Source organism: Sinocyclocheilus anshuiensis, unplaced genomic scaffold (assembly GCF_001515605.1).
Source record: "Sinocyclocheilus anshuiensis isolate Anshui unplaced genomic scaffold, SAMN03320099.WGS_v1.1 scaffold916, whole genome shotgun sequence".
In the NCBI taxonomy this organism is placed as follows: Eukaryota; Metazoa; Chordata; class Actinopteri; order Cypriniformes; family Cyprinidae; genus Sinocyclocheilus; species Sinocyclocheilus anshuiensis.
This window is the reverse complement of record NW_015548264.1, coordinates 464,947-477,434: the sequence shown is the minus strand read 5'-3', so window position 1 is coordinate 477,434 and position 12,488 is coordinate 464,947. Positions and strand designations below refer to the sequence as shown.

At 37.0% G+C, this 12,488-nt stretch overlaps 1 protein-coding gene across 2 annotated transcripts in view; it reads left to right on the top strand.

Annotated features, from left to right (window-relative positions):
- Window positions 1–11,986, top strand: part of LOC107655578 (periphilin-1-like) — a 16,887-nt gene extending 4,901 nt beyond the window's left edge. The window contains exons 6-12 of one of the 2 annotated variants that reach the window (XM_016443101.1): window positions 175–312; window positions 410–585; window positions 782–865; window positions 1,500–1,535; window positions 3,224–3,300; window positions 5,305–5,436; window positions 11,137–11,986. In XM_016443101.1, the coding sequence (XP_016298587.1) occupies window positions 175–312; window positions 410–585; window positions 782–865; window positions 1,500–1,535; window positions 3,224–3,300; window positions 5,305–5,436; window positions 11,137–11,331 (838 nt within the window). In that variant the 3' untranslated portion in view covers window positions 11,332–11,986. The remainder of the gene's footprint in view (window positions 1–174; window positions 313–409; window positions 586–781; window positions 866–1,499; window positions 1,536–3,223; window positions 3,301–5,304; window positions 5,437–11,136) is intronic. The other variant, XM_016443102.1, reaches the window with a different exon arrangement.
- Window positions 11,987–12,488: the final 502 nt, after the last annotated feature.

Genomic DNA, 12,488 nt, shown 5'->3' with positions numbered 1-12,488 from the left:
CGAGACTCGAACCCGCAACCTTTGGGTTACGAGTCTGACTCTCTAACCATTAGGCCACGACTTACCCACAAAACCCCCAAAAAAATGTTTAATGAGAAAAAAAAAGTATGCTTAATATTTCTTATCCATAATGTGAATGCAAATATTTGTCTTATTTTTCTTTTCCTGCCTCAGACCGAGCAGTCGTGCAGGTCCTCCCCCGAATGCTCGAGTCCTGGGTGCTCACCCTCCTCCACCCAGGTCTCTGCCTACAATAGCCCCTGATGCAGGAGATGACACCCTCATGCAGGCCATAATGAACCTGGACCGGGGGTTTGTATTCAGATACGTTAAAAGTAAAATGCCCCATGTTATTCTACTAGGGAACAGATACAGAAAATTTGCGTATCTGTGCTCATCTCTCTCACAGGGAGGAGCGGGACAACTTGAGAAGAAAGGCGCCGTTCCCTCCAGTACGCGAGCGCTCTCCAGCTCGGCGGGACGTTCCCCCTTCCCCTCACAGTCGGTCGGGGTCCAGCATAAGCAGCCGCAGCTACTCACCAGAGCGGGGCAAAGTGCATCCTTTCCCGCCTCAGCAGGGGAAAAGTATGAAAAATCTTCAGTCAAAATGCCTGTTCAATCACTACTTAGTATTTCTTTGGTTTTGATTTATATACACCACTGTTCAAAATTTTGGGGTTAGAATGGAAGTGTATATACTTACTATACACACATGTATAATAATGCGTGATGGAGTTAATAACCTCAACTCAACATTGTTTAATGCCAGTGGTGTTCACAGGTATAGACAGTCTGCCAAACCTGTCTGCATTTCACTTGGAGAAATCTCGTTGGCGGGATCTCCCACACACACAGACTCTAGACGGTACAAAGGGTCAGTGCACAGCTTGAAGTGTAGTCTTTGACTTGACGTGGACTATTTGAAACATGTAAAAGCCTGGTGATTGATTTAAGGGCTTTCTTGACTAATTTGCATGCAAGCACATTTTAATACGCCCAGCTGCAGAGTGGAAAGACCTTCCCTGGTTGCTTTATTTCTTCTATAAACTAGATAAATGTCCTAAATGCTTCCCAGACAGGTTTGATTTGAGTTGTCGTGTTTGAAAATAGACAGGCTTGGACATGACTGTACCCAAGTGTCCACCACAGACCTCCGATCACAGATGATGTCACTCAAAGCCTGTCCTAATAAAGACTCCCATCTGTGTTTGTTTCGCTGTTCTCTGTTACTATAATGAGATCCTCAGTAATAAGCTCCAGAGCGACGCTTCGAGCAGCCAATATTGGATGCACATGTTTTGCGTTGACATACCCCAAGTGAGCGTCCCAAGATTATGCTGCTGTGAAAAGATGAAGCAGGCTTGCATGGGATCATATGCTGTAACCTCTAATACTGATCAAAGAAATGCATCAAAAACATATTGCTCACTAAAAAATACAGTTTTTGTACTGTTTTTTTTTTTTTTTTTGATATACAAAAATGTTTTCCTGTGTTTCAGGATTTGAGGAGCCGTTCGGGCCAGGCAGGGGACCGGGTGAGTAAAACATTGTCATTCTGGGGGCATGTAGATTATTCGGTCATACTAATTATGCATCAGAAAGCCCGCATGAATTAAATTTTGAAAAATGGTCATTTAGTCTATAACAAAATATTTTTTTGCTAAAACGATTGAACATAGCTTAATGGAACTCATGGAGAAAAATTAAATAATATAAATGTTAATCTTTTTACTTAATACCGTAAAGGCAGACATATCACTGTATATAAATAGGTCTTGTATCATCTTGATATAGTTTATTTTGCAACAATGATTGGTTGACTATATTTTTCCAATAATTACATGGCTACTTTCCAAATAAATAAAGTTGGCTACTTTCCAAAGAAAAATAAATAAATTGCATGCAGATAATAGTACTGCTAAAAAGTTTGGTGTTGGTAAAATTAAAATTATTTTTTAAGTAAGTCTCTTATGTGCACCACGGCTGCATTTATTTGATGAAAAATGCAGTAAAGAATTAATATTGTGTAATATTTTTGCTGTATAAAATAAATGTTTTATCGTATATTTTAAAATGTAACTTATTCCCGTGATGGTAAAGCTGAATTTTCAGCAGCTGTTACTCCAGTCTTCATTCTAATGTGCTCTGTTGGTGCTCAAGAAACTTTTCTTAATATTATCAACATTGAAAACAGTTGTGCTGCTCAATGTTTTTGTGTAAACTGATACACTGATTATTTGAATATAAAGTTCAAAATATAAAGCGATATTTATTTAAAATAGCAATCGTTTGTAACATTATAAATGTCTCTACTTTCTTGTTTGATGAATTTAATGCATCCTTGCTGGTTAAAAGTATTAACTTCTTTCAAAAAAAAAACTGCCCAAACTTTTGAATGTTAGTGTACCTAGGTATTCAGTCACCAGGGTACTATTTTATATGAATATTTTGGAAACCAAAACATGAAGAAAAATCATATTCCTCTTAAATCCTGATAAAGAAAGTTTATGGCTCACACACAAGGAGATTTTGTTTCGCTTTGCTTTATAAGTTAAAGGTCAGCCCACAGTCACAGTAACTTGAGAGAAAGCGTTGCTAATCGCACCATCGTAGAGCCTCATTTTGTTTGTCTGCTTTCCTCTCACTTCCTTTGGCCGGGGATCGTAAAAAGTCCACAGGAGTGTGTCTGATTGCTAAACCTTTCCTTTTTCTCTAGCTTTCATCGGTTCCCTTTTTGTTTTTCTTTGCCAGATGTTTGATGTCCATGCATTCGTCGCAAGGAGATTTAGATTGGAATCTTAAATCTGTGTAAATCTAAACATAACTTCTGGTTATAGGCTTCTCTCCGCTCCAAATCAATTTAGCGAGCATTCCTTCATCTCTCGCCGAACGAATCCGTAGGTGTTGAGCCCACAGCTCACACGGAGAGGGTCACGGGGTGACACTGCAGGCACCTGGCTGTGGTTTGCCTGCAGGGAAGAGCCCTGATCGGCAGCGAGGGAACCACCTGGTTCTGCATGCCAGCTGGATGTTCGGAAAGCGAGCAGGATCCGTTCCAGCATGTGAAAATGTTTATGGCACCAAATGAGTCAAGCAAGGCCATATTCCGTGGCTTTCTGGGGGATGTTGATCCATGTCCAAACTATAGCTGCATTGTTGGCTTGCGTCCTACAACAGATGCTTTGTTTCTTGTGTTCTGATCCCAGTCTTTCATCTTCTACAGACAGGGAAAGGCCCCCCGGCCCCTCCGTGAGTGCATCACGAGACGGTTCGCCCCATAGCTCCGTATCAGCCACTAAGGTGAGTCGCACACACGCACAGCACCCAAACAGATGTGCTTACCAGAACACTCCCTTTCATCCGCTAAAATAATAATAAGTGTGACATGCCAGCAATTTCAGCTGATGGTGAAAAAAATGGAGATTTTTTCCTTCTTTTTAAAAAGCTGTTTGCTTGCGCTTTCCTCTCTCCCATATGATGGGTTTTAAAGGGTCCTGTTTGGCGTATGAAAGGCAAGCGGCCTGTGACGTGTTTATTCAGACTGTAAGCACGGTACTGACACAAAACTACACGGGTCGCTGAAGAAGAGTCATGGACATCATTGGGCCACCCAAGCCGCAGCAAGGCTAAAAAAAAGAGGGAGAAATCCATTAACTCAACTCTCGGCTTTATCACAAGATCTTATCGGAGGCTCAGAGCACTCTGGACATACTCTAGGGAGCACTGAGAGCCTAAAATAATTTGGGTTAGCTGTTTCTCTCATGTACTCTCTTCTTTTTCCTTTTTTTGTGTTTAGGTGAACCGAATCTGAGAATAATCATGGTGAACATACAAAAATATTTTGCTGATTTTTAAATAAAGAAAATAAAAAATAAAATAATTAATTTAATTTTACTCTCCTCTGTGAATATTTTAGTCTTTTATTTGTAATACAAACTAGTTCTTTCACTGATTCGCAAGACATTGGCTTTCCTTACTTAAAAAATAATTTATTTTTAAGTTTAGTTTATAGTTTTTGTTTTTTAATAATTTAATAATAGGTAATTGTGTGTGCATTTTAAGTGTCACAAATGTAATATGTCAGCTCTGTCACCCAAATTGTAAAGAAATTGTTCAGGATTTTTAATCGTTTTAAGTAGGTAGAATAAATACCAGAAAACACCAGAAAAATTAAACGGTGTATTGTAAATGTGTGATGTTCAAAAATATTTAAAAAATCTTTTTATATAAAATCTCTTTAAATATATTAAACGTTTTTTATAATAAATAAAATGTATCTATTATAAATTATAAAAGATTATTTGTATATTAACATTATATTTATATATAAATTGTTTTATAATAAAATCTTACCATTTATAATAAATATAAAGTTATTATGAACATATACATTTTAATATGTAAACTGATAGATATTTAACACATTATTTTTGTATTTGATGGTGACCCATATTAAGTGATAGGAAAGGAAAAACACATTTTGATGAAACAGAAGTGGGAGGTTGCACCCAAACATATACGATTACATGTACAAATCATTTTTTTAATATTTCAGTTTCGTTTTTTGTTTTGTCCCAGTACTCAATCAGTGTTTTGATTCAAGAATGCTTGAATCAAGCTTCAGTTTCAAGCCAACACAACATGAAATGCCTTACAGAACCTGTGTGAGTTTCTTTTGTTTGATCACTTAGATTCACCTCTGAACCATGTACAGATGAAAGTTGTTCTGGTTGGTGGACGTCTCGGTCCTTCAGCCTTTGATCTTCTTCCATAGCTGTTCATGGTGCATAAGCCATAACCTTGTGCCTTAGATGAAAAGGCTTTGCCAGTGTAAACTCGGCCTGATAGTCGGTCTCTTAAGTTCAACAAACACACTTGTTTTGGGGATTCATTCTTTGAAGAACAAAGAACAGATGATTTTGCTGCGGTGGGCTCAAATTTGTTTGTAATGCCTTTGCAGGTCGTCTTAAATATATTTATATCCCCACTTAGATCAAATGATTGTTATTAGTTTGAGTTTGGTTAATTAGTGTTGGGCAATTCATTTTTTTTTTTTAGACAAAAAGTATCCAAGTAGGTCCAAGTGGTAGATCTAAATAGACAGAGCCAACTTGTTAGACTTTTTTTTTCGGACTTGTTTCCATTCTGTCATGCAATGACGTTGTTCTGCATTGCCTCTTTTCCGTTTTGGAGAAAACAGGACTTTCCTGAATGTTGATTTCCAGCATTTGTTGGGGTGTTTTACTCTGAACATGTTTCTGGATTAATCTAGCCTTTAAAAGTGCCTTGTCCTGTGTACTGCAGGAGGACATGACAACGGTGGAAGGGCCCACAGATAAAGTTCCACCCACCGTAGATGAAGCTTCCTCTGTCATGGACGACTTTCAAGAGCGACGTGCTCAAGCTATTGCTGCCAAGGCTCGGGAAATTGAGAAGGTTTGAGAAATGCCAAAAATCGCTTTTGAGCTTTTCTTACCATAGTTCTGAGAGTGTGTTGCCTTTTATTTTAATGGCCACATACTTGTTTTAATGCCTCCTTTTCAGGATGCTGTATATTATTAATAGGGTTGCCAGAAAGAGTTTAACTATTTACATTTTAGGTTATTTAAAGTATATGCTCTCTGCCAAGATGAAACATAATAAAAAAAAGAAGAAAATTATACTTCTTTGGTGTAACAGTTTTGAAGAATTGTACTGGTCGGTCTTTTTCATTTAATTGGTCCCCATGTGTATGAGGCTTTCACGCTGCAAAATGGATGCAAAAGCACCATAAAGAATCAAAAGTGGTCCATGACACTATACTTCACAATACTTCAAGGAAGTTTCTGAAGCCATATGATAGCGCATGATAGAAACAAACTAAACTCGAAGTCATTATTTACTGAATTCTTCAGTAAACCGTTAAATGTTGTGAACTGATCATTGAGTCAGTGTTGAACTCAAGAACCAGATCAGTCCAACTCATGAATTAATGATTCAGATAAGTTTTGAGTGCTGAAAACAAAAGATTAAACATACAAGAACAATTCTTTGTCCAATCACATAAACTCTCATGTTTGAATCAAGGAGATCAATGGCTTTCTTGCTTGTACGCCATCATATGGTTTCAGAAGACATGGAAACTAGCTCAAGAGTCGTACAGACCATTTTTATGATGCTTTGACACTTAAAATATTCGAGTGTGTTATTATTAACTCAATTTTATTGCATGGAAAAGAGCAACTGGCGCATTATTCAAAATTCATACTTTTGTGTCCCACGACCCATTAGATGTATATTGTTTAAGTGTATATAAACCAAAAAACGTGCTGTATAGTGCATGCCAGCTAAATGTTTGTTGAAAAAAGGTAAAGTGCAGAGTGTAGAGATGGCTAGACCAGATTGAAGGAGAAGCTAAACATCTGGTGGACACTTAAACAGAAACAACACACACACTTTGTGAAATAACAGGCTTTGGCCTGAAAGGCATCCACACACTGTCACTGAAATATGTGCATTCAGGGCAAATCACGTCGACTTCCACTTCAAAAGAAGTGCAGAAAAAAATTAAATCCTGAGCAAATTACAGAAATGTAGATCTGTCAGTCATTTATGCAGGAAAAGATGCTTAAGTGATCGAGAATACAAAGAGCTATTCAAACACTAAAACTGATTCAAAGGGCTTCCTGTGAAGGAAAGCTTAGCCATACATAAAATCAGATTTGTTTTCGATATGTAAATAACTCAATAAAGCTCAAGGTTGGGTCAATAGCCGACAGTTAAAATTGTGCATCGTCAGCAGCTATTGAGCCAAAGGCTTGTATTCAATAGGAGGGCTGGCTCACCACTCCTGTGGGATCCCATCTTTCATTTAATAGGGCTAGTAAAGAAGAGGAGGAGAGAGCAGGAACTTTATTACGATCGTTCTGAACTTTTACAGAAAGCTGAGACAGTGGGTGTTTTACCTTTGTTTCTCCTTAGTAAATGTGATGATCAAAAAGGAAGGAAAAAGACAAAATACATGCAAGTGGAAGTACTCAGAAGTACTCAAAATGCTCTTTTAAATGATGTTGTTGAACATAATAAATGCTGTACTCTTTCAATGCTTTAAGCAAGTTCAGTTCAAGTCAAGCTCAGAGAGGAATCTAGTTGGCTCTTGATTGTTTTGTTTTGACCAGCAAGATGTTTATTTTAAAGATGAGCCCGTGTGATTCTAACGAAACTGAATTCCTTACTGTTAAAGTACTGCAAGTAGGGCATCTTTGTTGTGATAGTTCTGCAGTCCACGGTGAGGCTTAATCTGGGTCTGAAGCAAGGCTTTTGAGGTCCATCAGGGATGTTTGATTCCTCCGTTCTTTAATCGCGTTTGATGTTTCTGATCTGAAAATGTCAGATCAAATAAAATAATAGACTGATACACAGTTGCCCCTAAAGACCATTACCCTTACATGATGTTTTGCTATACTTAGGTTTTCTATGCTCTTGTTCCAGAACATAGGCATAAGATAGTATACTATATTAAGGTGAATATGCATCCTTAACAGTTATTTGGGATTGTATATCAGTGCTTTGTGGTTTTTAGTCCATATGCTTGGGGGCATCTATATGCTAATGTATGTACAGTAAATTTCTTGACAGTTCAATTCACAAGCTATTTCATTTGAGACGTTCATTGCATTTAACTAATGTTACTTTTACTCCATATTGCTGGGCGTACAGATGAATATATTGAAATTTCACACACCAAAACATTATACTCAAAGCTTTTATATAATACACCTAACTTTGGACTTACACAACTAGAACTGAACTTTCGCTGAACCACTCTGAAAGTTATTAGTGTATAGATACTTTCCCACTTTTCCCTCCTTGTCTTTCCCGCCCTTCCTGAATAATTCTCTGCTATCTTTACCCGGAATCAGGAATCAGCCTCCCACAGTACAAAAATGGCACATGAAAGGCTGAACAAGAACACACACACACTCTAGGTCCTGTTCAGCTTTCCTGTTTGATTGGGTAACAGAGGTGGGGTTCACAGGAAGTCTATGGAAGTAGAGCATGCTCTAGGAAATCGCTTCCCAGCATTCTTGGCATTGTTTTTTTTTGTAATATTATTTTTATTACATTTTCTTGAAACACAAGACTGACACATGTACATACCGTGTCTGTAACAATACTTACTATGTACAGAAAAGAAAAGAAAACAAACAAACAAACACTAGGGGCTCATATTACATAAAAAGTGTAAAGCACAAAACCAACAAAGGGTTAATACAATCTGTACTTTGGAAGTTAGATTTAATAATCCATTGCAACCAATAACAACTGCCGTTGTAAGGGGTTAATATAATGCACATTAAAATATATTTAAATACCCAATCAAGAATTTTGATCCTCTATTATATTGTTAATATCCCTACATTCAATAAATAATAAAAATGGACTCCAGATTTTCTTAAATTTAGCTTGTTTACCCTTAAGCATATAGGTTATCTTTTCCATTGCAATGCATGAAGATATTTCTCTTAACCGATGAGTTATGGTAGGCCTTTCTGTCTTTTTCCAATAAATGGCAATGAGCCTTTTGCCATGTAAAAATGCACATATCTATCAATACTTGATTATCCTTTTTAATATTCCAATTTTCTGGATGAATGCCAAGAATGAAAAACCCTGGATCTAATGGTAACCTTATTGAAACCATATGCTCTATCATATTTCTAATTTCTTTCCAAAACTCTTTTATTTTGTCACATTCCTACATACAGTGAATTAAGGTACCTTTTGCACTGTTACGTTTAAAACAAGTATCTGGTATGTTATTCTTGGCATTGTTAAGAATTATTTAATCTCTGTGTGGCTATGGTGGCTTTGTATGTTCAAGGATATCTCATAAAATGATAGCATAGCAATATGAATTAGAATCACAATTGATACTATTAAAATGTTTAATTTAATCATTTCAAAGCAGCAGAAAAAGTGTTGCAAATAGAATAAATTTGCTTTAAAAAATAGTGGTCTTTCAGAACTTCCTGTTAACCTCTGCTTCAGATCATCCCTGACTTTCTCTTGCAGGGCCAGGATCTGTAACTCATATCTGACTTAAGATTTTATGTCTGGCATACAATAAAACGGGCAAAAAAAAAAAAAAAGACTTTAATGACCTAAATATCCGAGAATATAAAGGTGTGATCACATTTACTGTTGCTCACTAAAATTTCACAGTTAAAATACAGTTAATTTAATAGGAAAATCGGTGCGATTTGGAATTCACCCATGCAGATTTCTCATTCAAGCTTTTCACGCAAACTCGCTACATCAGCAAACGGTGACTTCAGATTCAAGAGTGCATATTGACTGAACAATGGACCTTTTTGTCTGCCAAAATTTTCTGGAATTTTGCTGTGATTTCACCTTTAGGCACGAGCTCTATTGGCTTGGACCAGTAAACATCCACTTAAAAACCGTTCAAAACACCTTAGCAACCACATAGCATCCTGGAAACTTCACACAACTTAACATTGTGGCAGCAAGTTTTGCAAAAGCAAGCAGTGCTACCGCTGCCATATTACTACTAGTTTAAACTCTTATTTATTAAGTATATAGTACTGATCTAAATTTATAACTAACATTATTTTCAACCGGTTTTATTTAAAATAGCACGTAGGCTACAAGGCTCCAGCAACCAGGTTTATTTGCTGAGCGTTAATGCATTTTAAGCAGTCGCACAGATTGACTGTTTAACTGCGGTCTCTTAACCTGCAGCCTCAGGCTACTGAGTACTTCCTTTCTACATCATTTATCCATTCTATTCTGGAATGTTCTAATTGACTATTAGAGTCTTCTCATTGAACCTATTCGACTTAATGACTATTAGAGGCAGTTCTCACACAAGAACTCTGGGCTTTGTGTGTGGGCCTTGGTGATTCCTGGAACCAGGTGATCTCATTTTACTAGAACTTGACTCAGCCATGGGAAAGAGCCCTTATGTTAGAAGCTAATGAGGAGCTCACTGCAAAAATTATTAGTCAGCACAATTAGTTGGGTGGCCACATTTCTTTTCCAGACTTGTGGGGGCAGGTAGCAGGAACCATGGAAGATATGCATTGTCTTTTTTTGTTTAATTATGCCCTAAGTTTTCAGTTCCTGTTATATATTAAGTACTTCCAGATGTTGTTGTATGGTTATGTAATGTCAGGACCATTTTGGAAACTGGTGAGATGTTTAACCATCAGTTTCTTTCAGTTTTGGTTGGGTGCATTGTGTTGCTCTGTGCCATCGTTTAGTCGTGACAGTCTTAGTTTATCACTGTCTCCTGATGTAAATTGTAGAGTCAGTTTCAAGATATGATCTCCAGCTATAAGTTACATGTCCTGAGGGCTGTGTGTGAGTGAAGGTAATTGCAGAGGTTATGCAGACTCCCCTGGGTCTGAAGCATTGCTTTGATGTCCAGAAGTGTTTGATTATCCAACCACAGTAAACACAACTGAGCTCTGAGAGTTTTGGTTTAGGGCTTAGTTCTATCGTCTGGATGGCAGATCAGAAAGGCAGAATGTTCTCCCAAATACAAAACAAAACAGCTCTCCATCCCCATGTCTTCTGTGAACAGAAATAATTAGATTTATGATGCTTTCATGGTCTGTTCTATGAGATGGGTCTTGAGACTGTGTCGTGATTGACAACACAATGTATTTGCCAGAAAAGTAAAGCACAAGCAGAGTGTATTGTTTCCAATTAGATTAATGCGGCATCTTTGCTGCTTAAAAATGTAATGTTAAATGCAACTTTTCATTAATTTTTTTAGGCCAATGAAAATGTTAACAGGGTAAATACATATCTGAATGGTTTGCTCAGCAGAAGAAAAAAAATCTTATTGTGAGCTCCAGGATGAATTATCATCAAGAAATTGTTGTCTGAGCTTGTCAAGGCATGTGTTTTTATGTTGGTTAGAAAGCTAAATGGAAAAGAAAACCACATTTTACAGTGCCACATTTAACACACTTTAAGGAACCTTGTTTGATGAGGTCTAAGTAACTAGCCATGAAGAACATACACTGTTATGCAGTGATTGGGGATTGCCCATGACATTTGTGTGCACATTGTACATGTTGGACAATATTACTGCTTTATAATTTTAAACATTGGGCTGTTTTATAGGTCTATCGTCAGGACTGTGAGACGTTTGGCATGGTGGTGAAGATGCTGGTGGCCAAGGAACCCAGCTTAGAAAAGCCCCTGCAGAACCCACTGAAAGAGAACCTGATAGAGATCCGTGAGCGATGCCTTGATGACTTGAAAAATTTCATTGCTGAACTCGATGAGGTGGTACGTCAGCCTGAACCTGCTGTCTAAGGTGGCCCCATTTTACTCAACCAGCAGCCCCCCTCCCTTTGTACCTACACAAAAGTTTTTCATTGTTTTTTTATGGTTTATGTAAGGGCCAATGTACATGTGTACTGAGTGTCCACCTTCCTGGTCTGCAACGGGGCAAGGAAAATCTCTTTATGTATTTCATTTATGCAGTTCCGTTCATCCATTGACACTAGTCGATGCTAGGTTGTATAATCATTTTGTAACCTTTCAACATTAAGATAAATAAAAAAAATTAGATGGCAAACACAAGGAAAGCAGTGCCAGAAGAGGGTTTGCTCTATTCCTTATTAATTGCAGAAGCTATAGAGATTATTAACCCACTGAGGAGATTTACTAGATGATGGTGTTTGTTCTGATCAATTGTGTATAAGCTGAAAGGGTTCTATGTTGTTGCCAGTTAATTCACTTACATTCAAACCAGTGAGAACATTTGAAGAATGAATTATGGTAAGTAATCTTTATGGGTTCAGCAAATTGCTGCAATCTGTAGTACTGTTAAGCTGTGCAGCTGACAATAATGCATTTTGATCTTTTTTTTTTTTAAATCCCATTTTCCGGCCACTATATTGTGAAAACCCAACACAAGTATTTGTGTAGTTTTTCTTTTGTGTAGTATTAAAGAGTCTTGAACCTACTGCAATGCATGTTTTTTCCTTTTGATTTAAACCCCTTTTGTGATTTCATGTTTGTAATTAAATAAAGTTGATACGTTTAGTAATCATATTTTTTAATTTTCTCAGTCTATGAACAAATGTGAAAAATCAAGGTGCAATGGAATGTATTAAATCGCTCTTGAATTATTTTATTGACATCTTAATGTTAAAAAGGTATAGTATGTTACCTGTGGTGAAATGTATATAATAGAGAGAAGATTCCCCCAACACTGTTTAAGCGCATAAGCATATTGTAGACAGAAAAATGTTTAAAGGTGCAGTTTTTACACCTGCAGAGTAACATAACGAGGCCATTAAGCATATGAATAGTGCATATATATTTTGCATTTGCAAACCCCTGGTCAATAAAATGGCAAACCTCAATTTTGTTGATCAATAATTATAACAACATCTGAGGCCAGGAATCATAATTAATCATTTAACATATTTGGATATAAAAATATCAGTATTCCAATCTTAATT